Source organism: Drosophila tropicalis, unplaced genomic scaffold, assembly GCF_018151085.1.
Source record: "Drosophila tropicalis isolate 14030-0801.00 unplaced genomic scaffold, ASM1815108v1 contig_859, whole genome shotgun sequence".
Lineage (NCBI taxonomy): Eukaryota > Metazoa > Arthropoda > Insecta > Diptera > Drosophilidae > Drosophila > Drosophila tropicalis.
Genome location: NW_027173353.1, coordinates 6552758 through 6578334, shown reverse-complemented (window position 1 = coordinate 6578334; position 25577 = coordinate 6552758). Strand labels below are relative to the sequence as shown.

The window sequence follows — 25577 nt, the reverse complement described above, 5'->3', positions numbered from 1 at the left end:
GCAACGAAATATTTCAAATTGAAAATGCAACCAAAACGAAATCATGTTTTCTTTTGTTTTCTCTTTTTAAAGCTGCTAACCAAAATTCTTTTAACAATTAGAAGAATGAATTCACTTAAATGCAGATGTATGTATGTACGATAGAGTGTCTAGACTGTATTGAGATGTTATTGAAGTACGAATATGAGCAAATGATGCGATTGTATATTTAGAATCTGTCAGATGTCAATAACGATGATGAAATATGTTAGGAAGAGACTTTTGACTTGTGACTTCAATTGATGGAAAATTTCATTGATAAAGGAATGGAATTAAATTGCTAGGGATATAAATTTAAAATACTTTTAACTAAAACCTTGTTATCAAGTGACTTCTATATTGAAACATTTTGTACCTACAATGATTCTATATTGAAAAATTTAAAGCTGATGTATTACATAACGTGTGGGTAGATATGCTATTCATCAAGGCATTACGCTTAAGTTTCAAAGGTTTACTATTTGAGTTTAACCCTTAAAATTAAATGGAAAACGTTCGACAATAAATTTGTTTGCTAAGCAACTAATAGAAATCTTTTTTATCTTAATTGTTTTCACTGAATATACATAAAATAAAACACCAACTTCAACTATGACATTCAATACAGCAGAGGTTGAAATAACATTACGAAAAATTTCATATCCTTTGTAAAAAATTCTTTTTATAGAATCAGTTTGTTTCCTTTGTTTACGAATGCTTTAAATGTTGCTAACCTTTAGCTTTTAAAAATTGAATATTCAATTGGAGTCACATATCAAAATCGTGGGCGCAGGCAAACGAACTCTGCGAACTTCGCAAATTCTCTAAGGAGAATGGAAAGGGTGTGAGGTAACTTTCCATTTTGGGTAAGTAAGTGTATTAAATGGTGGCGCATATGAATTGTATTATAAAATAAACACACACACACACCAACGGTACACACGTACACGCTGATACACTCATACATACACATAAAGACAGACACGCATATCAGAAACAGACATTAGTGAGGTTACAGAACAAAACAAGCATAAGATACAAGTAACAAAAATTTGTTTGGTGTGAGAAGGAAATGTGGTTGTGGGTGGATTGGTTGGTTGGTTGTTGGGTTGGTAGCGACTGTCGGGTTGGGTTTATGTTAAAAGTTACATGGCGAAAATCAAAAAGCCAGACACACAAACTCACACACACAGACTGGCATAAAAACAAAAGGACAGAGAAACAGTGTTAGGAGATTGAGAGAGAGAGAGAGAGACACACACACATACACAGAGCGAGACGTACACAAGATATAAAAGTTAAAACAAGACGTGCGTCCAGGTTGAAGTACATACCTGCAGTTCTTGTTGTTGTTGTTCTGGTGCTTCTTGGGTTTGAGTTTCCACGGCCACAACTACTGGGACAGTGGCTGGCCCTGATGCTGCCGCAGGAGTTGGTGACGGAGCAGCAGCAGCAGTAGAGGCATTGGCAGTGGCAGCTGCAGAACCAGCAGCGGTCGCTGACTCGGCAACCCCAATTGACGGCAGGGCCGATGGTGTTGTCGGCGTTGTGGGATTTGTATCGAGTGTATGCTTCGATATGACAACCGTCGTTGTCTTCTGTATCTTATCTTGCTCGTGATGCTCTGATGGCGATTTCGGTGGAACGGCAGTGAAGGCGTCTGCGGCGCGTACAATTTCCAGCACCTAATTCAGAAAATTGTATTGAACGGTAGGTACACGACTGAAAAATTGGCCAAACGAACGCACAAGGTCATTAAATACTAACCTTCTCCTGGGTACTCTTCTCTTGACCCAGCGGAGCCAACTGCGTCTGCGGCTGTTGCTGTTGTTGATGTGCCTGCTCTGCATGAATGAGCGCCACGGTTTGGGCAACTGGTGAGGAATCGGAGGCTGGTGGTGGTACTTCTACTGGCGGTGTGGGTGTGATTGGTGTCGGTGTGGGTGTGGGAGATGGTGTTCCATGCACCAAGGCAGCAGCAACTGCCAAGCCGGATTGGCTAGTAGGTTCTGGTGTGGTAGCATCTGTTTTTTGAGCTGCGAATACATCAAAGTCCTAGCCAAAAAGAAGATGAATCATTTAGAATGTATTCCAATTATCTTAGATTACACTTGAACTCACTTGTCGCAGACGTTCCTCTTCGTCATGATCCAAGCTAGAAACGCTTTGACTTTGACTTAACTCCGAACCCGTTTCCGAAGCGCGAGACCCTATAGGCAAAAGAAAAATACAAAGGTCGGGTCCCAATCAATACCATGTGAACGGACTTTGTTTGTTTGTCTTAAAGGATTACAAACGTACCTTGACGACTGCCACCGCTACAGGATGCAGACGAATTAAAGCCGGTGCTCATGCCGCCTCCCTGGCCAATGGAATGAATTAAATTGGATTTGTCGTAGCCCTTGCACACAACCAATTGTATCTCATTGCCTGCGTTGCGCAAAACATTGACCGCATCCTGATGCGAGGCTCCCAGCAGGGAGTGTCCATTAACCTCAAGCAGACGCATGCCCACCTACACGGACACAGAGAAGGAGGCAGCGACAGAGACACAAAAGAAAAAAGAAAAAGTTGTAGGTTAATTTTCACCTGAGCTTCGCCGCTCCCAAAAGTTTCAGCCAGAGTTTTAGCCAGACAACATGGGAAGGGGAACGGACGACAGGACGGACTGTGTGGGAGACATTACCTTAAGCCTTCCATCGCGACGGGCCGCACCAACCGAGTTAATTTTGGACACGAAAACACCCTCGTCGGAGGGATCTGCAGGATTACCACGCTGTCCATTTAGGCCGCCCTTAATGTGCATGCCCAGTCGTTCGCCTTCGGCCTTCGCAAGTAGAACTTCCTGTGATTTCCAAAGCGTAGCACCGTCAGAAGCAAGAAGAAGAGAAACAAACAGCAGCAAGACAAAAGGGCATAGAAATTAGCAACGGATTTACTCAAGTGCTTGGAAATTATAAATAAATGCAATGGCTGTAGGTAAGTAGGTAGCTAGGTAGGTAGGCACAACAATGCACAGATAATAATGGGAAGCAAAAAGGAGGATAAAACTTTTTTAATTATTTAGCAAGGACTTTCTGTTTCATTTCAAGCTTACCTCTGTGTCTATATAAACTACTTCTAGGTGCTTTGCGTATCGAATTGTTTTCGTATTTTATTTATTTTTTTATTTTGCATTGCATTTATAGAGAATATACAGGAAATGAGAAGTATAGATAGGTGATAGGACTCAAAGCAAATATACAAGTTCATATTTACAATTTACAGATATCGAAGGCAAACCAAATGATAGAAATGAACATACCTGAAAACCTGGAGGTAAAGGATCATGCTGTATTGTCAGCTTGATCTCATAGCCGGGCTTCAATAGCTCCATAACAGCATCTTGGTGTGTGGCTTTAGATACATCTGCCTCATTGACTTTCAAAATACGATCTCCCATGCGCAATTTACCGCATTTCGATGCAATACCGCCGGGCACAATCTGTGGTGAAGAACACAAAGAACAAGAAAAAAGAAGAGAAGTAGTCCAAATGAATTACTAAATGAAAATCTTATAAACTTGAAAGTTTCAAAAGCCCACCCATCGCAACTCAACCACCACACGGACCACACGCTGCGGTTGAGTTAATTGCTTATAATGAAGCCATCGTCGTCATTGTCGTTGTCCGAGCAAGTGCATTTTGTATAAATTTTGTGCAGCTCATTTACATTTGCAAGTTGCTCAAGTGTTTTAATTTGAAAAGTTTTCATTTTGCTCAGATTTCTAACCATTTTTTTTTCTCTATTTGCATTTGGTCTAGTTTATAATCGACTCCTGCAACCGCATTTAGTTAATTGTACTTTGCTCTACTTACATGTGAAATGAAAATTCCAGGCTCACGAGTGCCAAAGGGCACACAGGAATGATCAGTGCCGCCAATGATGCTGAATCCAAGAGAACCTTGATTTTTGGGTAAGACCACCTCCTACATAATAGACACAATGGAATATTACATTAGGTGGCATTACATTTTAAGTAACATGGTTTATGTGTAAAACTAAGCAAGGACTAACTCTAGAAAATCCTACTACGATTGCTGTGGTATGTAGGGTGCTTATGTATGTATGTATGTATGTATATATGCATGTGATTTATGTTTTGTATGAATGTATGAAAGAGAATGTGCAAAATTGTTGGTGATATTTACATGGACTAATTTCTTTGCCAACACACAGCCGGACGACACATACTACTACTACTACTAGTAAGTATAATACACAAACACACTCATTTCCTTGATGGGTGACAAACATAAAACAAAAGACAAAGGCAAACAGGCAAAATAAAACCAAAATACCGTTCTCCATTCACCATTTACCATAACCATGCAATTATGAATACTTCAACTTAAAGGAAAGCAACAAAATGAATAAATAATGTAAGCATATTCTGTTTAAATCTTGTATATTAAATCGCACACATAAAAGAAAATCTGCAAACCGAAGAGCTAAGAGGCGGCTTTTATATTTCAATCAAAAAGAGCAGCAACTCAGTTATGTGGTTTAACACACACACTCACACACACACACACAATGAGAAAGAGACCATGGCAATATTAAAATGTCAAATGATAATAACTTCAAGTTATATATTCATTAGAAATATTTCATTTAAATTGTCAAATGCAAAAACTGTGACACAACTTTTATCAATTTTCATTTCTTTTCGTTCGTACTTTTCGACGACAACAAACAAATGAACAAACAACATTTTGATGTAACTTTTTAAACTGTCTTGATAAATAAATAACTCAAGAAATTAAAAACAATTAAATTTTTTGTGTTTTTAAATATTTACAATTCAAGTGCAACTTTTCTTTTGCCTTTAGCAGACGACAAAATGAAGTGTTTACTCCGCACACAGTAAACTAAAGAAAACAAATGAAAATATTCAAAAGTTTTTTGCAGACATTCGAACAAGTCTGTGTGTGTGTGTGTGTGTGTGTGTGTGTGTGCTATAGAACTGCATTTGTGGGCGTGTTATTTTGTTATATGAAAATAAATGCTTTTCTGGCTCCACAAGGAGGAAAGCAGCTCTCTGAGTGTTTCGGCATTATATATTATTCACACATGTATGCATAGAGTATCTGTAGTTGGCTGAATTATATATTTATATGGTAAGTGGCAAAAGCAAGAAGAGAGTGAGACACACAGTTTTGATGAGGTGGAGGGGTGGGACGTGTGTTGGTAGGAAAGCGGCAGCATTTCGGCAATTGCAGTGGTTGAAAGATTTCTTTTCCTTTTTTTTCTCCTTTTTTGAGTTGGATTTAGAGTTGACACTCGACTTGACTATGTGACAACATCAGAACGCTTTGCTTATCCTTGAATGAGATTTAGACCAAGGAGTAGAAACACATTGAAAGGCTCGAGTGGAAAAGTGCTTGAATACCTAAGAGCATATTCAAGTAGATTGAAGACTCTAATTCTTTACAAGAACAATAAACTGTCATTTAAAAGCAATTCATCTATTATGTAGCAATATGGCAAATAACAATAAAGTTAACCTTTAACTAAAAGGTTTAATTGAACTACATTCGATTCATGTATGAGAAACATTTATTTGCCAAACTTTTAACGAAATGACATTAAGAACAACTCAACAACTCAACTTTTAATTTTATTTTTATAATATAAGTAAGAAAAGTTAATGGAAGCCCAAATTATGCTAAGAGTTACAAATAGATTTGATAGATTGTTAGTAGAAAAGATTTAGAAAATGAATTAATTATGCATCAGATTTGTACTCTATATTGTCTACAATATCAAATTAGTGCGCATTAGATGGTAAGATAGATCCTGATGCTACATAGACGGCCATGTCCACAACCATAACAATTAGCCACATCCTTCATCAATTAGTTCAGGTCAACATACAAGCTACTGACGATGTGCATGTTTTGCATAATGCTTTGGCAGCATCAGAAACACACTCAATGAGTAATTTAGCCAGGCACACTTCAAATGACGACGGATATTCAACCTGTGAATGGTTTCTGGGTAAGGTGTATGGGTGCGTGTGTCTGTGTGTGTGTGTGTGTGTGTGTGTGTGCTTGGCTTTGCCGAAGCATCTCTTTTGTGCCAGGGCCAATAGTAGTTCAATCAAGTTGTTTGCAAAATACGCACACATATTTATTTACATATACAAAATAGATTCTTAATTTAATTGCGAAAAAAAAATTAAACAAATTTAAACTCAAGAGCAAAATGGAATTGCCAATTTAAAAAAGATAAAGAGAGTGTGAGAGTAAAAATGAAAAGAAAATTTTTTTAAAAGAAAATCACGAATTTGTTTCATGTGCAAATGGTGGAATGTGCAAATTTATATGTGTGTGTGTGTATGTATCTGTGTATGCGTGTCGTTGTATGTGATTTTGTGGATTTAATATCCTTCGATGAGGAACAGGACCGTTGTTACTTAAAACTGCTTCACACAACGCCACTAATTTACTTTAGTTTCATTTACATCGTTTTAAAATGTATTATTTGGTATTTTCTTGGCATTTTTTGATTGTAATTTTAATTTTTTTGTTTTTTTTTTTTTTAGTGTAAGCGTGATGTTGTGATAGTCACCTCACTGATCAATGGCTCCGCTAGCTGATTATCTGTGATGCGCGTCATTACTGTCTCCGTAAAGGTAGATTTGGTGATCGTCTCGGTGACACGTCCCAGCTCTGTGGGCGCTGCTGGGAACATGGGTAAGTCGGGCTGCGGCTTATTCACATTCACCGTGACAGCGCTGACGCCCACCTCATTGGGTCGGGCCACATGCACCTGATGCTGACTGCCGCCGCTAAGGAAGTGGGCCGGTATCATCGCCTGAAAATCATCGCTGGTCAACGGGCGCAGTGAGGAAGGCTGCCATAGTTGATGGATCGGTTGGGTTCGTTTTGGTTGATTGGGTGGGTTAACGTGGCATTGGTTGGTTGTAAGCAAAGTTTTTTGTCGGAAAATTCAGTTGGAATTTGATTTTTTTGTTTTTGCGGTTTTTGGATTTTGTAAGAAACAATTTTTTGAGGGGTACGGAGAAAAAGAAACAAAAATATGTTTGGATTTTGTAAATTTCGTTTTACATTTTGGTTTTGATTTTAATTTTTGCAGAGGTTAGAGGTAGAGTGATTGGTGTGTTGGGGAGGGGCAAGGGGCGGCTAATCATAAACTAAACTAGTGACTGCCTAACACTACATTTTAAGTCTAGCGTTATATACAATTTGTTTTTTTTTTTTCTTTTGGCCAATTGAATGTGAATGGCTCTTTAGTGAGTGCGTTGAAGCCAGCAGCTGCGACAAACAGGACACACAATTTTTCTTTGTTTTTGAATAGTGAAAATGTCGATTAAAAGGAATAAGGACAAAAGGACAAACGCGCACAGGGCACATGCAAAACAAACACAAACAAATTCAATATACATAAAAAATTCTATAATCTAATGTTATGAGTTTTGGTATAAAGATATAATATATAGTATGTTGGTAATTGATAATTATCTGGCAGTTATGTATTAGCACAATTAAGGAAATATACTTGGAATTTGTATTTCTGTTTTTTTTTTTTTTTTGCGTAAGAAAAAGTGTGTTTATGGTAATGCTTTTTAAATTTCGCAAAAAATATCATCAACAATTTGCGTGTTAAAAGTATTTTTGTTAAGAACTTGCGCACTGAATTGCTTTTTTGATTGGACTTACCTTAGGATGCGAATAAATTGTAGCGCAAATTCTTAACAATTGACATAAGCCTAAGCCTGATTTATGATATATGTATATTTATATCGTCGTATGGGCAACATTAAAATGACGTGCAATAAACTAGACACACAAAACTTATGTTAAAGTCTACAAATTCTACATTAGTGATATTGATTGAGCTGCTATGGGTTCCTTACCTGAGCCTCGCCAGAGTCTCCACTGGAGGTTGTGGATGCAGCACCATTGGGTGCATCGCCTTCTCCCTGAGGCACCGAGTTGGTGCGACGTGGAGCCGGTACTGGTTGCCCCGTAGACTTATCTATTGCAGCTGCAGCAGCAGCAAAGCCATTTGTCTTGTTGCTGGGCAATGTGTTACTGTTGTTGGCTGTGCCAGGGGCTGTGGCTGTGTAGGCAACAGTTGCCGGACTGGTGGTGGCCAAGGTGTTGTATTTGTAGGGCTGCTCAGCTATTGCTGCTCCACTAACATCGCCCACAGAACGCTTAAAGTTGGCTACAAAAAGGAGAAAGAGAGAGCGAGTGGAAATAAATTAAGAGTCCGCTCCACTGAAGCATAACGCTTGCCATTCCAACCTGGTCGATTGGCCAAATAGCCAGAAGGGCTCAATGAGTTGAGCACAGCCGGACTGCGAGGACTCATTGGTGGCTCCAATGGGCCGCGATACTCTCGTTGTAGCACTAGACGAACGAAACGCTGCGGTTCGGTGAGACAGGCAACGGCAGCGTCGTGATGAGCCTCTGTCATGTCGTTGCCGTTAATCTGCGGTGTTGTGTAGGGGTTGTTGATTGGGTGGAGGTGGATGGAAATCGATGAGTATACAAATTGTATTGTACAATGAAATGCCATTAGCATATGCGACTTACCGCCATGACACGGTCGCCCACCATGATTTTGCCATCGCGATGTGCCAATCCTCCCTCGGTTATGCGCGATATGAAAATGCCATCGCAATCATCCTTGAATGGGGGGAGCCTTTGCCGCCGGCAATGCTAAAGCCCAATCCTTGACCAATTTGATCACGTATCAACGTCGTGTGCAATTGAATGAAACTCAACGGAGCATCCTGAGGAAACCGCAAAAACAACATGGTTCAATCATACGAAAATCAACAAGTACATACAAATTGAGCAAAGTTAATTTCAATAATGAAGTGGTGATAATTTTGATTAAGTACATCAAAAGATGAAATCAGACAATAATTTCATTTAACTAGGGCTATCCTTAAAGAAGAGTTGGAAGAATTTATCACCCACCTTGCCATTTATTAGGCCATTTGTTGAAACAGCTGCAGGCTGTTCCGTTGCACTGGTGGCTGTGGCGAAAACATTTCCTGAATAGCTATGAGGAGCCGCGGCCAAGTTCTGAATCTGCTGTTGTTGCTGCACTGGCTGATGCTGCTGGGGCATTATCTCTATGGGAGCTGGTATATATCGTTCATGTGTGGCCGCCAACGGCTGACTGACTTCGGCAACCAACGGACGAGTTTCCACGGATATTTGTGAAACACTGCCATCCTCACTGAACACCGGATGGCCAATGAGGCGAGTGACTTCACGCTGCACCACAAGCACAAGCACAGCGCCGCATGCTTTCAGCACTTGCACGGCCTGGTAGTGATCCGCATCGACAACCACAATTCCGTTGACCTTGATTACTTTGTCGCCGACCTTAAGGCCAGCCAGATCGGCGGGGCCGCCCTCGGTGACACGCGATATGAAAATGCCATCATCATCGCCTTTAAAAGGAGTAGAACCCTTGCCGCCGGCTATGCTAAGTCCAAGGCCAGCTGCTGTTCGCTCTATATGGATTTCATATTGCTCTTGTCGTAGTTCTGTCACGCCATCCAAGTTATCTGCAAAGAGAAAATTCAATTTAATACAGTTGCTTGATAGAATTCCTCAAATATTTCAACTAATCCTGCAATGCAAGTGGTTACCAAAATGCTGTCTTTGACGATCGTAATCCCTTTCCAGCGGTTCATAGCTAGTCACAATGCGTACGCGTTTGTCTTTGCGGCGTAAAGATCCTGCTGGACTACGATTTGATGAGGCCAGGGAGCTACGCAGACTACTCATGGCAGGACTATTCCGTCCACTGCCCGCCCCCAAGTAATTGTAGCCCATGGAGCCATTTCCATTGCTCTTTTGACCATTTCTCGGCAATGTATTGTTGCCTTCTTTGACTTTAATTTTGACATTGAACATTATATAGTTTTTGGTCGATTTTTTTTAACTGACTGCACTTTTTTAATGATTGAACATGTTGCTACTACGCATCAATCTGTACGTACATATGTGGGACACCCTGTCAAAAATTGAAACTAGAGCTAAAGTGATTTTTTATTTGACTGCACATTTTAATATGTAGACGAAACTTTTTACATGTGCTGCAGGCGAACCAACGAGAAAAGTCTAATCGATGTATGCAAGCAATGAAAGGTTTTACACACAACAACAACAGCACCCTGTACTATAATATAGGTCCATACACTACTATACTCTGTGCAGTCGAATGAAAAATCACATCAATATCAATTTCAAACTGGCTTCGATTTAATGCAATTTTCAAATAGCCTCATCTCATACTTTTCTCCATCCTCGGTCAAATAAAGTTGGTAATTTATGCTTTACATAAATTAGGCAAATTATTTTCGTGGAGGGGACACAGCTGCTTCGTGTCCTGGCCAAAAGCCATTGAACCGTGTATACACAAGAATATAACAAAGAAAATAACAAAACACAAAAAAAAAAAAAAAAAAAAAAACAAAGTAAAATTCTTTAAGCTAGAGCAGACATTAAGCCAACGACCGAACCAAACGACCTTAAACAACTTTGAATAATAATTAAATAAATAAACAGGATGAAGGCCTTCAGAGAAATTCCCAGAGAAACTTGCTATCTCCTGTACCTTAGAGGTGTTGCCTCGGTACGCCAACTTGCTGATTTGCACTCAATAAAATTTCGCCGGCACTTGGCCGGCAACAACAACAATTATGTTGGCTTTAACGACAGTCAAGAGATAGAGATAGAGTGAGTCAGAGAGTGAGTGAGAGTGGTGTCGAGTCTCAAGTTTGTAATTGTATGCCGGCAAGTGTTAATCGAAGCGAATCTTAATCAGTGTCTGCTGTTGTCTGAGCCATTCATTTCATATTCATTTATTGAATGCATCTCTCTCTCTCTCTTTCTCGTTCTCTCTAGGTTGCTGATAAAATATTCAACACTTTAAAGTAAGCAACTTTTGAAAACATTCCATTTTGTAAATCGTAAAAGAAAGCATCGTTCTGATAAATAATAATGCAATAAAATGCCAAAAATATTTTTCCCAATTTCTGATGAAGCACCAACCCACACACACTCACACACAGAGAGAAAGAGAGACGGAGAAAAGCTATGAAAAATCTTTTCATTTTCGCCCAGTCGTATGGGTCAAAGTAAAACAAACAACAACGACAACCGACAACAAAAGAAAGTCATAAAAAGAAACATATTTTCAATGGTCGTTTATTGGAACCTGCGATGGGTTGGTAAAGACAAATATAAAGGAGAACACGTGTTATGTTTGGGACATGTGTGGGTAAGTAGCCCTGCATCCACAGTCATCTGAAAAGTAGGCAAACAACAATGACGAAATGCATGAGATAGCCGTACAAAAATTGAGCCAACGAGAATTATAATCGAAAAAATACTCAAGATTCAACCGGCTCTCGATCCCACTTTTACACATGGTCTCATTGCCAGCCACTTAAGCAGCCATTTAAGGATTTTTACGACAGCATATTACTTAAAAAGCAGAGGGCGGCACAGGCACACACTCTCTCTCAATGAAGTGCGTAAAAAATAAATGCCGTAAATATAAAACATTCCCATAACAAAACAAAAAACAACGATGTTAAGAGACAGCAAAGACTTCATTATACCCTATAACAGAAGCAAACATAATGAAACGTTAATTAATGGTAATTAGTTCTCTTGCACCTTTGCTTAGACACAGCATCGCAATTTTCGCTTCTACTGACTCTGCCTATAAAAAGTAATACACCCAAATCCTTACAGAGTATACGAAAAATTTAAATACATTGTGTACGGTGGAAAACTCATAAAAATAAGTAAAATTCAACTGCTGTCAGAATAAACTTGTATATATACACATTTTACACATTCACATTAAATATGAACGCGAAGCAGAACAAACAGGAAGAGCATAACAAAATTTTCTGATGATGATTCCCCGAACGTACTTATTAGCATTTGTATCCATCGAATCCTTATGCCAAATCAATGCCAATGGAACTAAGGTTCCCATTTTGTTGTTGTTGGTTACCATTCGTTCGCCTTTTTGGTTATTTATATGTAAATGACCTCCGACCAGACCAGAGTGTCAACGCTGGTCCACAGAAATTAGTAGACAGACAGAAAGACACACGAAGATAGACAGTCAGATAGATATGTATGTATGTATGTTTGTATGCCACATGCCAAAAGCAGGCAAAACTCATATTTCACAAAGCTTGCCCTCAAGCAGACCTCAACCTCTCAGCTCCACACCCTTTTTGGCCAATGTCTAGATTTTATCCCATGTTATTGTGTGACGTTTCCCAGACATATAGACTGACTTTGTGACAAGTAAAGAAACAGAACGTCTCCGCCTTCTCTATATGTAAGAGTGTGTTTGATTCTTCGTTTATGCAAATTTTTAAATATTGAAATTGAGATTTTCCACAACGTGTTCTTCTGTCTTCTTTTGGTCAATGACCCCTACGATAGCTATAGATACATTGAATCGCTTTTAATTACATTGACATTGTTCAATAGCAAAAGATCAAGCTAGCTTAATTGAAGCTTAAATCGGCTTTAAGCCATTGATCAACATCCGCACGTGAAGAGTCATGAAAAAAATGTACATACAAATAATATATGTATGTATTTCAATGACCATTACTGGGCGGCCAACCGAAAGGCTGTCTCAGTGATTAATTGGTCGGAGGGCAGGTGAGGTTTCAACAAGAGGACGAGAAGATCCGCGGGCGAGCGAATGTGTGCGGTTGACAAATTGCAAGTGTTAAGCCACAACACCAACAGCGAAAAACGACCGTTTAAATATGGCAAGCGAAATTAATGAATAAAGTTTTTCTTTTGTTTCAGCTAAATAAACGGCAGAACGATGACATATTACAATCAAAACGTCAAAAGAGGGAAGGGCCAAGCCAACTACATATTTACGAAGCAACGAATGGAAAAGAGAAAAAAAGAATTGGTTCGGTTTCATATCTTATCAGTATTTTGGAATGCCTAAAGCCAAACTGATAGGGCCAAAACAAAAACACAACGAAATATATGCTGCTGACGCGTAGTCTAAAGCAAACACAAATGGTCGATAAGCAGGTAACAGAATAGAGATTGGAAAAACTGAATCATTGCGACATGTGTATATATAGCAATATACACAATATAGAAATATTCGAGTATTCCACTCATTTTGGGTGGGCAAGTTACTCAAAGGGACAGCGTTAGTTAATGACCTTGGTCCACCTGTCGTATGCGTAATTTTGGTGTGTTCTTATCAGAACGTGAAGCATAAGTATGGGAACTTTGTTAGATGGATGACATCATTGCCTTGACATTAATTGACAACAAACTGGAGTAGCTAATGGTGTCAGTGGCATAAATAGTTGAAGCTAAGGATGACGGCAACATTGCAAATGCAAAATTACTTGACCTGGCCACTTTTGTTGCACTTACACAAGCCACTATCTTCCGCCACCTCCTCTCTTTCCCTATCTGTCTAATTTTCTGATAGCAGCTGGCATTTATTGCATTTTTGTTGCGTTATTTTCCACGCGGGAAATGTCAAATAACTGAGCAGAGAGAAAGAGCTTGAAAAGCGGAGGAAACTCTGGTGTAAAACAAAACATTGAAACTATAAACTTAACATGCAACTGCGAAAAGGCATAGCAAGGTATAAAATGGGCCAAACGAAAACTGTGTGTACTTAGTTGGGTTTGTTTGCCTGATGAAACAACATTGCAAATAGTTTAAATTGTTCTTTACTCAACAGGGAGAACCTAACAAAAATCAACCATAATAAATAATAATAGTTTTGTTATAATAAACTAACACACACGCACGGAAAACGAGGAAGAATACACGCACAACTCATGATGGGTGGTGGGTGGAGCTACGTGGGTGGTAAATTCAATAAGAATCTCGGTGTAATCAAGAATACTGAAGTACAACAATACATAAATAATGAATGGCAACAGCATTCATTGCCTTGAGCTTATCATCGGTTTATTTATTGGACTCTTTGAAGCAGCCATACACACACATACACACAAACAAACAGGGTGAGAACTTTAAGAAGGACAAACAACGACGACAACGACGACGTTACAGGATATGTGCAGCAAATGTTGCATATTGTTTGCCAAAAGGAATGCAAAAGGAATTGTGCAAATGTTGATTGTATTGCCAAAGCGTTTGCAGTATATCTAACCGAAAAAAAGAAAAGAAAATCGAACCAAAGAAATGCCGGAAAACCGGATATTCACACACTCGCTCTCACACACACACACACAACGAGCCACATTTGAGTACTTTTCTTGTTTGTCAAGCACAAATATTCAGAAGAGAGCTCATCTCAGCTGAGGTAAGAGAGAGAGAGAGTAAGAGGCCGAGAGACCCGGCTGCTTCTACTACTTGTGTGTGCTATATAAATAAGACGAAAATTTACTTTCAAGCAGCTCATTTTTTGGGGCATTGCCGACCAAAATGCAAATAAGCAAACTGCATCTACTGATGAGCGTCGGTTTAACCTTGAAGAATTCTTGTGGCAGCTCTGGCTCAGCTCCCATGACGAGCTTAAATTTGGCCTTGTTTTCAGCCCACCCCACCATCTTTTCTATATTGAAACAAAGAGTACTTGGGAGTTTAATACAATATCTAAAGAAACTTTGCAGACGACTGCTCTTATCAATATAAGCGAATTATGAGGAGAACAGATATATATATGTATATGTACATATATATATACAAAAAAATCGATAAAAAATAAAAGAATGCACAGGAAAACAGACAACAAACAATACACACGTAAGCTGCTAGCAATTTCACACTCTACCGAAAGTATTTAACAGTGTTTCTGAATTTTGTTAAGAAGGTGAGAAAAAAAGCAAATCTTTTAACCGAAAGAAACTGTTGTTGTTGCAAAGTTTTCAATGTATTTTTGTGGCAGCTTGTTGTTTTTTGTTTGTTTTTTTGGCCTATTGTTATTGCTCATTACTTTCTGTATACGTCTCTGTCTCTCTTTTAGCCTTAGTTCGCAGGTAAACAACAGCAATAACAATAAAATGAAAATAAAAGTTAGCCAGGTGACGACGTCGACGGCCACTCAAATGATAATGATGATGCAGGTTATGATGATGATGATGCTGATATTGTTAAGGTAAGTAGCAGACGTAGTTGATGCGAAGAAACGTTGCGCGCTCTCGCGATGTTGACAAAACGCAAGCGTAACTGAAAAATGACTAAAGCGGGCGACAAGTGGGCAAAACGCCCAGACCCAAGACCCCCAGACGGGACGGTTAATTGCACTCACCAGCGAGCGGTTGACTCTCACAATCTCACTCTCCCTCTTACACTCACTCTCTTTGTATCTTTCTAAACACCTTACTTGCCTCTCACTTTTTCTCCCTATCAGACTCTCAGGTAACATTAGCCATAATGAGACGGTGTTTCAACACGGCTTTTTATTTTCTCCCTCTCTTTTTTCAAACACATACTATTAATTTACTTGTTCACTATTTCTCTTTCGAGTGAAGTTCGCAATGAGCAAGCATTGAGCCCTTTTTTATGGGTTTTTATCAACTTTTGCAATTCAGAAAATATATATGTACATAAAGATAGAGCCAAAGTGATAAGCAAACCCACCATTGTAGCTACTACGTGCCGAGTTTATTTATGGGCCAAAACATTTTTTTGTCAATGTTTACCTGTTGCGTGTGCTTCGAAATAGCCCTAAACAACAACAACAGCAATATTGCACGATACACTTGTTGTGTCTGTGTTGTAACGCGCTTTTAATAACTGCCATATGTTTTCTTATTCGTGTGTAATTAATTCCAAGTTTGGTTTACGATATAGGAAGTACAAATCTTGAATGGGCCAATGGCAATATCAACTGAAATGAAAATGACTCATACAGAAAAAAATGACCCAAATCTATATGGCATCATATAGGTGTTGGGTACGACTACACCGAAAGTTGTATACACTTTTCTGAATTATAAATTTATGTATGATATCATAGTGTAGTTATATTCTGTATATATTTTCAAGTAGCTTAAATTTTGTTGAATCAACTAAACACGACAATAAATATCTGTATATTTTGTAGGGTAAAATATAATAATCGGGCCCACTGTTTGAATATTGACTGGACTATTGATTTTCTATACACTTTACACTTGCATTGGGGGCGCTTAAAGTTATGGAAAAGTAGTTTTCATGGTACTCACCCTGGTCGGTCGTTGCCTCTGCCCCTTCTGCTGCTTCGTCTGTCGTTGTAGTTGTTATTGCTGGTATCGGTGAGAGAGATGCATCAAATAGATGTTGTTGTTGCTGTTGATGTTGTTGTTCCTGCTCCTGTTCTAATTGCTCAGCATCGGCATTTTCCTCAATGGGCGACTGCACTTTACCCAGCGAATGCTGCGGGGTAGCCGTGTTGGCATCATTGCGCTTTTGCGAGGCCAACGCATTAGCTAATATCTCATTTGCCTGTTTGTCAGTTAAATGCTGGACGCGCTCCTTCTTTAGGTGATGGGGAGTATCGCTGCAACAGTTTCGATAAATGGGTTAAAATAACTATTTTGCGACTTGGGTTAATTGATTTACACCTACCGTCTGTGTAGTTTTGGTGGACGTTTGTAGAAATCATCATCCTCACCCTCCACTTGAAAGCCAACTCGTCGATCGGATTCCTGCAAAAGCAGAAGTTGTTGGTAGTAGATACAATATATTGAGAGTGTTTTTGTACTTACAAATTCATCATCTTGTTCATCACCGTCGGCCACATCGGAAGCAGCAGGTGCAGCAGTAGCAGCAGTGGTAGCGGTGTTTTGCACCACTTGAGGAACACCACCCTGTGCATTTGCTGGTGGAGCTGCTACTGCGGTTGGTGCATTAGCTGCCTGTTTGGCATTTACACCAACAACTGGTTGTTGTACTGGCTGAGGTACCGGTGCGGTGACTGTCACGGCTTTCGCTTGCTGGTGATTGTTAGCCACAGGGCGCGTCTCGGTTGGTGTCTCGGCTAGCTTAATGCCGTTCTATAAATTTATGGCAAAGTGAATGAGTGTGGGAATATGCTTATTATCACCTTCTCTTCTCCAAGAAGTGGAGCTATTACTTACCTCCTCCTCAGGCAGTGCCACCAAATTGGCATTCTCCTCATGACGACTGCGCTCCACTTTCAGTTTTTGAGCCTTTGCCTTTAGATCCTTGGGATGCGGCGTATTTTGGCGCACAAATTGCGTATTCTTTTCCTGATTGGGAACGTCGGGGAATGTAACCGTCCGCGCATTTTCGCGGCTGTTATGCTCTTCATAATCTGAATCAGAATCGCGTGCTGTGGCAAATCAGAAAATAATAGAAACAATCAATAATGGTAAGTAAATTATTTTGGGGGGCTCAAGTGATTAGATTTTAGTTAATAGCTCGAATAATGACAGGTTAACTGCAGGCTCATGCAGATATATACATATGATGATATATATATATATACATTTACATATATATGAAGCATTATTTATTATATACAAACATTTATGATGAAAGCTCTTAATGGTCTACCTTTTTGGTTTTGCAAAATCAATAAATAATATGGCTATTAAAAACCAACATATCGGCAGCAACTATTTTTGGCGCCAGGCGTAAACATTTCAACCTCTCGTGCACACTTGGTATTAAAGATACACAATACACATACACACACACACACACACAGCATTTGGTGGTGGATCTCGCTACTCTCTAATCCATCAAGCGCTTATGAGAAGTGTGCGCCATAAATTTTCACACCGCGGCGCATGTAAACAATATAAAAGTTGCAACATGTGGGCAATCAATGTTGGGTGGCTGACGTTGGCCCCCCAGCCTCTTTTTGCCTCCTCCCTCCCAAAAAAAAAAAAAAAAAAATCAATCTACGCAGCAATTGCAAGCAACGCTCCAGACATCCACCCAACCAAACCACCCACCCATCCATTCAACCAAGTGCTGGACCGACTGACTGGCTGGATGGATTTACTTCAATAACAGGCAATGAACAAATGCAAATTGTTGTTTATGACGGAAGTGTTGTGCTTGGCTTAAGTAGATGCATCCAATTCCACTGTCAGTTACATCTCTTACGAGGGGTAATTGAAAAGTTCCACACCAATATTTAAGGCTTTCAGTCAGCATTCATTGACCTCAATAAATAACATTTGGAACTTGTAGGAAAATTTCTTTAATTTTGTAGACTTAAATGATTTCCATGATAAATATGCAGGAAAAGTCACGATAAGCTCACTCTCTTTATTTACATTTGTCTATAGTAAATATTAACATTTGTCCCGTGGAAACTTTTACCGCCGCCCTCGTACTTTCTTTCAATCGAATTACCGATTTTAATATAGACAAACGAAAGAAATTTACGAAATTACACGCAACGGGGAGTGCCAAGTACTGTCTTTACTTAATTTATGAATATGAAGATTTATGTAAATATAAACTATGAGAGAGGGTATAGGGCAAAGCATGTTGTAATAGCCATAATTCTCGCCATGCAATATGTAATATTAAGAGGCGGCGGCAATGCCGATGACAACGTTTACTACTTGACCGCCAAGACTTTAATTGGATAATTTGAACGCAGTTTAAGTGACTTGGGGCGCACCAGTCACTTACAAAACTATCGGACATAACGTGTTCAGTCGGTATCTATCTATACGGAATAAACAATAAAAGCCATCACAACGATCTTGAAAAAGTTCACATAGATGTATAAATTAAATGAAATATGCGTTAGACATACATTTCGTCATTGATCCACGGCGACGAAACGAATAAAGCAAACACATTTGTATACATATTTATTTCTGACATGATGTTATTATCTATTTATAGGCCCAAAAGTATAGAAAACAGAAAACTAAAATCAAAACAAAGCTATCTAACTATAAAAACTGGTTTTGGCAGCAGAAAAAAAAAAAAAAAAAACAGTTACAAAATACAAATATTGAATGGCAATCTAATGAGAAGAGAACTGAAAACAATCACAACAGACAACAAACCACAAACAAACTCATAGTCACTCGTATAAATCAGTTAGATACAGTGAAGATTTTCAAAAACGACAAAAAAAGGCAGAACATGTTTGTTTTTAAGTTAGCTTCAGAATTTCACTATGAAAATGTTACAAGATCAACATTTTTGATTCCATTATAATATAATATTTGCAGCTTTACTATATTTAAGATTTTATCAAATTTCTTTTAATGCCAAGATGAGTAGCTATAAAATGAGGTTTACTTGCTTTTCCTATCGTATTTAATCTTAAAAATCTGTTCTTTATTTTCAATAAAATCTAATAATGATCAAATAACCTGGTTCATAGGGAATAAACTATGCTAACATTTGGAAAAGATGACATTATCTCAAAAACATCACCAGTAATAAGTAAGAAAAAAAGGAAAGTGTGTCGACCTGTTTGTAAAATACACTCTATTTATTGTTTTTGAAGGGTATGCAAATAGTTTCTCGGTTAATTTCTGATGGCTTTTGATATGAGTGGCTCTATAATTTAGCATAACCAAGGCAAAATAAATCTGACAGGGGTCATTAATCAAATGGTTATTTTTGCTGGCATATACCACAAAATGTGATTAATTATATTATAGAGAAGAATATAGAAATATAGGCGTCATCTTAAGGTACAAATCATACTCGATCGTTGGGCAGGCAATTACATTTTGCAGTTTGCTCTACATTCAGTATACGCCATGACGTCATATTGTCAATTGGCACACTTACAATGAATGGATATGGATTGGTTAGAGATCAAAATGTCTGTGTGAGGAACTCGAAACAACTTTGATCTGACAGCTTGAAATACTCAATCAAAACCAGAAATCAGGAATTAGAAGGCTAAAGAGGAGGAGGAGGTGCCATTTAGAATCAAATGGGATCTTTAATGGGAAGCCCGCATAGAGGGCAAATATTTTCCGAATATAAACAGTGAATAAAAACAATAGCGTAATCAAATACACACATCCAAAAGTGTGTATGTGTGTGTGTAGAGGGAGAGTAGTAGAAACTGAACTGAAACGAACTGGGTGTTTGAGCCAACGCCCGGATCGACCCAAGACGATTATACAACTTGTTAATATGTTCAGCTATATGACGTCAGTGTGGATGGCAAAGAAAACTGGTTTCTCTGTTTGAATACCAAGATGCGTTCATCTAAATTAAAGTTTGTTGTTATGTATATACAAATAGCATTTACACATAGATATATTTATGGTACTCGTACATAAAGGCAGGCAGGCATGCAAATGTATTCTTTTCTTAAAAAGCGGCGAGACATGCTATGAAAATTTTTGTTTTATTCTAGTTAGATGAGCTAGTTTTTGAGAGGCTTTGAAGCGATCGATAGTTGTATTGCAAACCTTTCTGTTGATAATTGAAGAATTCCGTTGAATCGAATTTTTCGCTTGATCTATAAAGCGTCATGGGTGGATAATCTTTTTGTTTTTATTTGAGGGTTGGAATGATGTAACACATAAATAGTGAGTTTTTTTTTTTTATGGATCAGAAGAGAGTGTGCATGGCAAAGAAAATAGCAGAGAAATAATATATAATATAGTAGGTGGAGTAGAACAAGAAGTAAAAGGCCATAAAGATATACAAATATAAATTATGTGTTTGAAGTGTTCTTGGTGCTTTGGTTGGAATTATAAAGATAAATCAAAATTTAATTCAATTTTTAGTTACAAAAAACGAAAAAATGCGAGATAGGCGTAGCTTTTGAATTCCGTGGACTCTTTCTTTTACATGATAAAAGCACGATTGTTTGCAATGTTTGCTCATTTGCCCATTTGCCCATTTACCCGTTTGCCAGCAAGTGTCGACTCACGGTGTTTATCTTATCATTTATAGAAATGCCAGCATAGATTCTAGATATTGCTCAACGATAAAGTTGCAGATAAGAGTGTGCGCATATCTGTGCCAGGGCTGGGTTTTTCTGTTGACGTGACCAAACCAAGAATGCGAATGGTCGCGGGGGGAGGGCAATTGAACAGACAGCTGCAAACCCTCGGGCTTAAGCACCAGCCACCAATGATTTGCCTTGGATAATAGAATTACCCGTTTTGCCATTTACTCACCCGGTGCAATGGGCTGATATTCCTGCTGGGGCAGCAGATAACAGGATAAAACCTGCTCGCCCGTCTCAGCGTCCGTGTCCGGTTGGAAGGTCAGCAATGGCTGTGATTGATTTTCCGATAGCCAGACTGCCTTCAATTGCAAATTGACCAGTGAGTAGGGCAAATAGAGCAACTGATTGCCGCTCACATCCAGCACATGAAGCACAGTGCAATTGCCCAGCTCTGGCGGCAGTTTTTTCAGCTTGTTGTCCCTCAGACTGAGCACACCTAAATTGGCACATTGGCCAATTTCCAGTGGTAGATACTCTAGTGCATTGCGGTCGACATTCAGATTGCTCAACTTGGTCATGCGTCCTATGGAGGCAGGCAGTTCGGATAGGAAATTCTCCGTTAATATAAGCTCCTGCATGTTTTCGCAACTGAAATGAAATTGAAAATGAAGTATAGGAAATTAGTATGGATGAGTCGTATAATTCTTGTCTTTTAAGGTAAGTGAACTAACCTTCCCAGTGTATCGTTTAGGCGTTGCAAACGATTCTGATCGAGTTTTAGAATGGTAAGGCGGCTGAGTTTGGCTATGCCATCGGGCAGTGTTTCGAGAAGATTCTGTGCCAAATCCAAATCGGTTAGACTAACCAGGCCACTGATCTCATTGGGCAGCTCCTCCAGCCGATTCTCGGACACATCGAGGTAGGTCAGTTTAGTCAACAAACCCAATTCGGGTGGCAGACGCTGCAACTGATTGTGATCCAGCCAAAGTTCATGGAGTCCCGGCAAATAGCCCAGATATGGTGGCAAATCCTCTATTTCATTATCACCCAAATCCAAACGTTTGAGTTTCGTTAGCTGACTTATTGTCTCTGGCAAATGCTTTAATAGATTCTCACGCAACTCCAACGACTCCAATTGCGTGAGGCTGCCAAAATCGGCGGGTAATGTGGTAAGTGACATATCATTTAAGCCCAAAACTGTTAGATTTTTCAACTGCGAGAAGCCCGAAGGCAATTTGGGTATGGGATTTGAACTGAAATCGGCCACCTGCAGGCTCTGCAAGTGTTTGATGTCATCGGGAATGTCGGGTATATCTGGAAAGAAAAAAAATAATGAAGAGGAAACATCAACATATGGATAAATATGGTGCTCAATCGATTCCGACTTTATACACACACACACACACACACACAAAGACATACACACACACACATGTGCTATCGTCGCCCTTCACGCTTCAATGCTTACGCATGTTTTACGCCAAAGTTCGAAAACATTAATAAACATATTAATGAAGAAGCTATTAATATTTAATGGCATTGAGAGATTTTCGCATATGATCAGATTTTAAGGCGTGAAAATCCCATTTTCAAATATTTACAAATCTATAAAATCTAGATTTTGAAAATTAATTTGAATTTTCATTAAACAAATTTTTGAAAAGTGTCTGACACTTTGTTGAAAAGGTTATGGAATTGGAATCGATTTAATAATTCTTTTGTATATTTTGCAACTATAAACCAAGTCTTAATCGTTCCAAGCTCAATTCGGTCAATTTCCTATTTGGGGGATTACAATTTAGTCGTAAAATGTATTCGATTTACTTTATCCTTTAATTGAGGTGCATTCCGTATGGCTCTCACGTTTTAACCTCTTTTCAGGCATTTTCTGGTAACGCTACCGTGGTCAACGCTTTACAACACATTCCATGGTCGTTTTTGTTATTATTGTTGCCCGTTGGGGCTGGTCTGATAGAGCGAGACGAAGCGTAAAATGACAAACGAAACTTGTTGATCAAATAAATTTCCCATTCTAGTGGAAGGAATTGCGCAGGCAAAAGAACCTATTCACACACACAGACGTAGAGAGTAACGAGTATGTGTGTGTGTATATACATATATAGGTGTGTGTGCGTTTTGTGGTCTCTTTGGTAACACACCCACAAAAGCTTTTACACGAGTCGCGCACAAAAGGCCAAAATAGCAACAGCAGTAGCAATATGGCAGGTGGGTGGCAATCCTTTACAACAACGTTTAAATTGACCTAGTTACAAGGCTCACACACACACACAGGCATACATTTATACAATCTACCCCTACCCACACGCAGGCAGTCCTTGCTACTGTGGGGGTCAGCACAATCGCCAAACAGATGCTTGTATTTGCTCCACTGGCAATACATATCAGTATAGTGGGAAGAGGGAAACTCTTCGTAAAGCAAAAACTACCATTGATATGATGCGCGGTGTCAGACAGGTAAAATAACAGGACATGTTCGAAGTTGCATTCCAACCCGGATTGTTAACGGATGTAACCAGACGTAGAGACCAACGATATGGCAATTGTTTCTACCAGGCGCCAAGTTACAAACTCAAACGAACACTGAGAGAGAAAATTGACCTTAAATTATTAAAGATAAAGTATAGAAACGTAGAGCTATAGTCATAAGTTGTTTACAGCTACTATAATGCTAAAATCTTTATTTTCGACTAGTTATATTTTCATCATCATGTATTTTACAGACTTTCCATGATCTTCTAACAAAAACGCCTATCGCTTAAAGACTTTAACTACTAAGGTAGTTAAACAATACATATTTACATAGTATCCTTCCAAAAGAAAATTGTTGCAATAACCAACATTTACAATTGTTTATCAAGCTTTTACAATTTCGTAAGTTTCTGTCAGTGCACCTTTGGTTATTTAAATTACAAGTGCGATTGGTGGCAAAAGGTATCCCTTTTACAATTCAACTGTTGTGCATTTGTGTGGTATGTTAACGATAAAACAGTTCGCCTGCATCTATTTAATTAAATTGCATTGTTGGATATTTATAACAATATATTTTCTGTTCTTGATGACCTTTAAATTGCCACGGGCTTTTGATGTATGTTTGTTCATACATACATATATTACAACTAAAATACCTACTCGTTGCTAGTTGCAGCCTTGAACGAAAGTTTTGCAATTGAATAAATAAAAATATTAAATTAAAGCATTGTGTTTTTGATATTCCCAAAGCAGAGCACAGTCAGGCAAACTATAGAAAGAAAGAAGGAAAGAATATTGGCCAAACAGTTGCAAACTGAGCAACTGACGTAAACTTGAGGGCCATGGCCTAGCAACAAAAACAACAGGCACAACGTTCGCCCGATCCATCAACGACAGACAAATGGACGCAGCAAGGCGCAAACACACACTCACACAGTCAAGCAATTGAAAACATATGGGCGTTGTTATTGTATTATAGCATCATGCTGCTCTTGCTCTACATCAGATAGAAACATCTCTTTATACATATAGAGGAGGAGGTCTGTATACGAGTGAATGTATGTTTGTATGTTCTATATCTAAGAGTCCCAAAATGATGCTCAGCTGTGCGGCACAGTTGGCGGTCATTAAATTAGTGACGGTGACACACAATTCATTGACCTTTTACACACTTACACACATCCACACACACACACACACACACACACGCATAAACATTCAGGCGGATGGACACCTCTGAAGAACTAGGTAACAGTATTTTGGAAAACTCATTAAGCTAAGGCGGAAATTAGAGGAAATTCAGAGGTCAGAGTTATAGGGAATGGTAGAGTAATTTGTTTAATTATACAATAAGTGACATAGTATCTGCGAAATATGTATTATAACATTTTCCACAAGTCTTAAATTTTAATTATACAAAGATAAAATTTAAAACGTTGCGTGGATCTATATTTAGAACCAGGAACAATAATAATAATAATCTGGCAGGCCTTTTTTTGTTGTTGAAATGGACTTTTTATAATGCTTATAAATTATGAAAATGAGCCAAGCCAGACAAGATCGCACGCAGGGAAACAGAGCAATGATGTGCCAAAAACAGAATCTTAAGCAGAACGTCAGTAGTCGCCAATGACGATAACAACGACGACGACACTGGGGAAAGCAATGGGAGGAAGGAGCGCATGTATGAAAATTCTTTTCAATGTCATTGAACGAGCAACAATTTTAAGAGCCCCCATCTCTATCCTCCACCCACCTACACACAAGCACACCAATTGTTGGCTATGAAAAATAAAATGATTTGTCAGAGATATCAAGGCAAACCGAAACGATATGCAAGTAATGCAAGGGATTGTATTGAGGACACATCCCTCAATATGAGAGCTGCTGCTGCTCTTAATGAAGATGATGTCGAGTATATGTATGCATATTTCACATAGCTCCTATCCAAGGCTTTTCAATTTGATGCCGCCTCCGTGCCTCTTCCCTCTTCCTGCCACACACCTTCAATCATCCTTAGAATTGGCAACTGGCAGTAGTAGGTTATGGGTTTTAATCCTTGCACAAACTGAGAGTAGGACGGAAGGGCATCCGTTATGAGCACGTTTTATGGCACGTTGCCATTTCGCTTATTGCAA

At 38.9% G+C, this 25577-nt stretch overlaps 1 protein-coding gene across 1 annotated transcript in view; it reads right to left on the bottom strand.

Moving 5' to 3' along the window:
• The window catches only part of scrib (scribble), a 66086-nt gene that overhangs the window by 24171 nt on the left and 16338 nt on the right, over positions 1-25577 (bottom strand). Inside the window, 19 exon segments of the mRNA XM_068296974.1 lie at positions 1353-1703; positions 1786-2073; positions 2140-2228; positions 2320-2533; positions 2705-2863; positions 3323-3502; positions 3876-3986; positions 6631-6915; positions 7940-8253; positions 8334-8520; positions 8625-8731; positions 8734-8824; positions 9015-9613; positions 16274-16587; positions 16656-16735; positions 16796-17083; positions 17168-17382; positions 21179-21597; positions 21681-22263. Of these exon segments, the coding sequence (XP_068153075.1) occupies positions 1353-1703; positions 1786-2073; positions 2140-2228; positions 2320-2533; positions 2705-2863; positions 3323-3502; positions 3876-3986; positions 6631-6915; positions 7940-8253; positions 8334-8520; positions 8625-8731; positions 8734-8824; positions 9015-9613; positions 16274-16587; positions 16656-16735; positions 16796-17083; positions 17168-17382; positions 21179-21597; positions 21681-22263 (4874 nt within the window).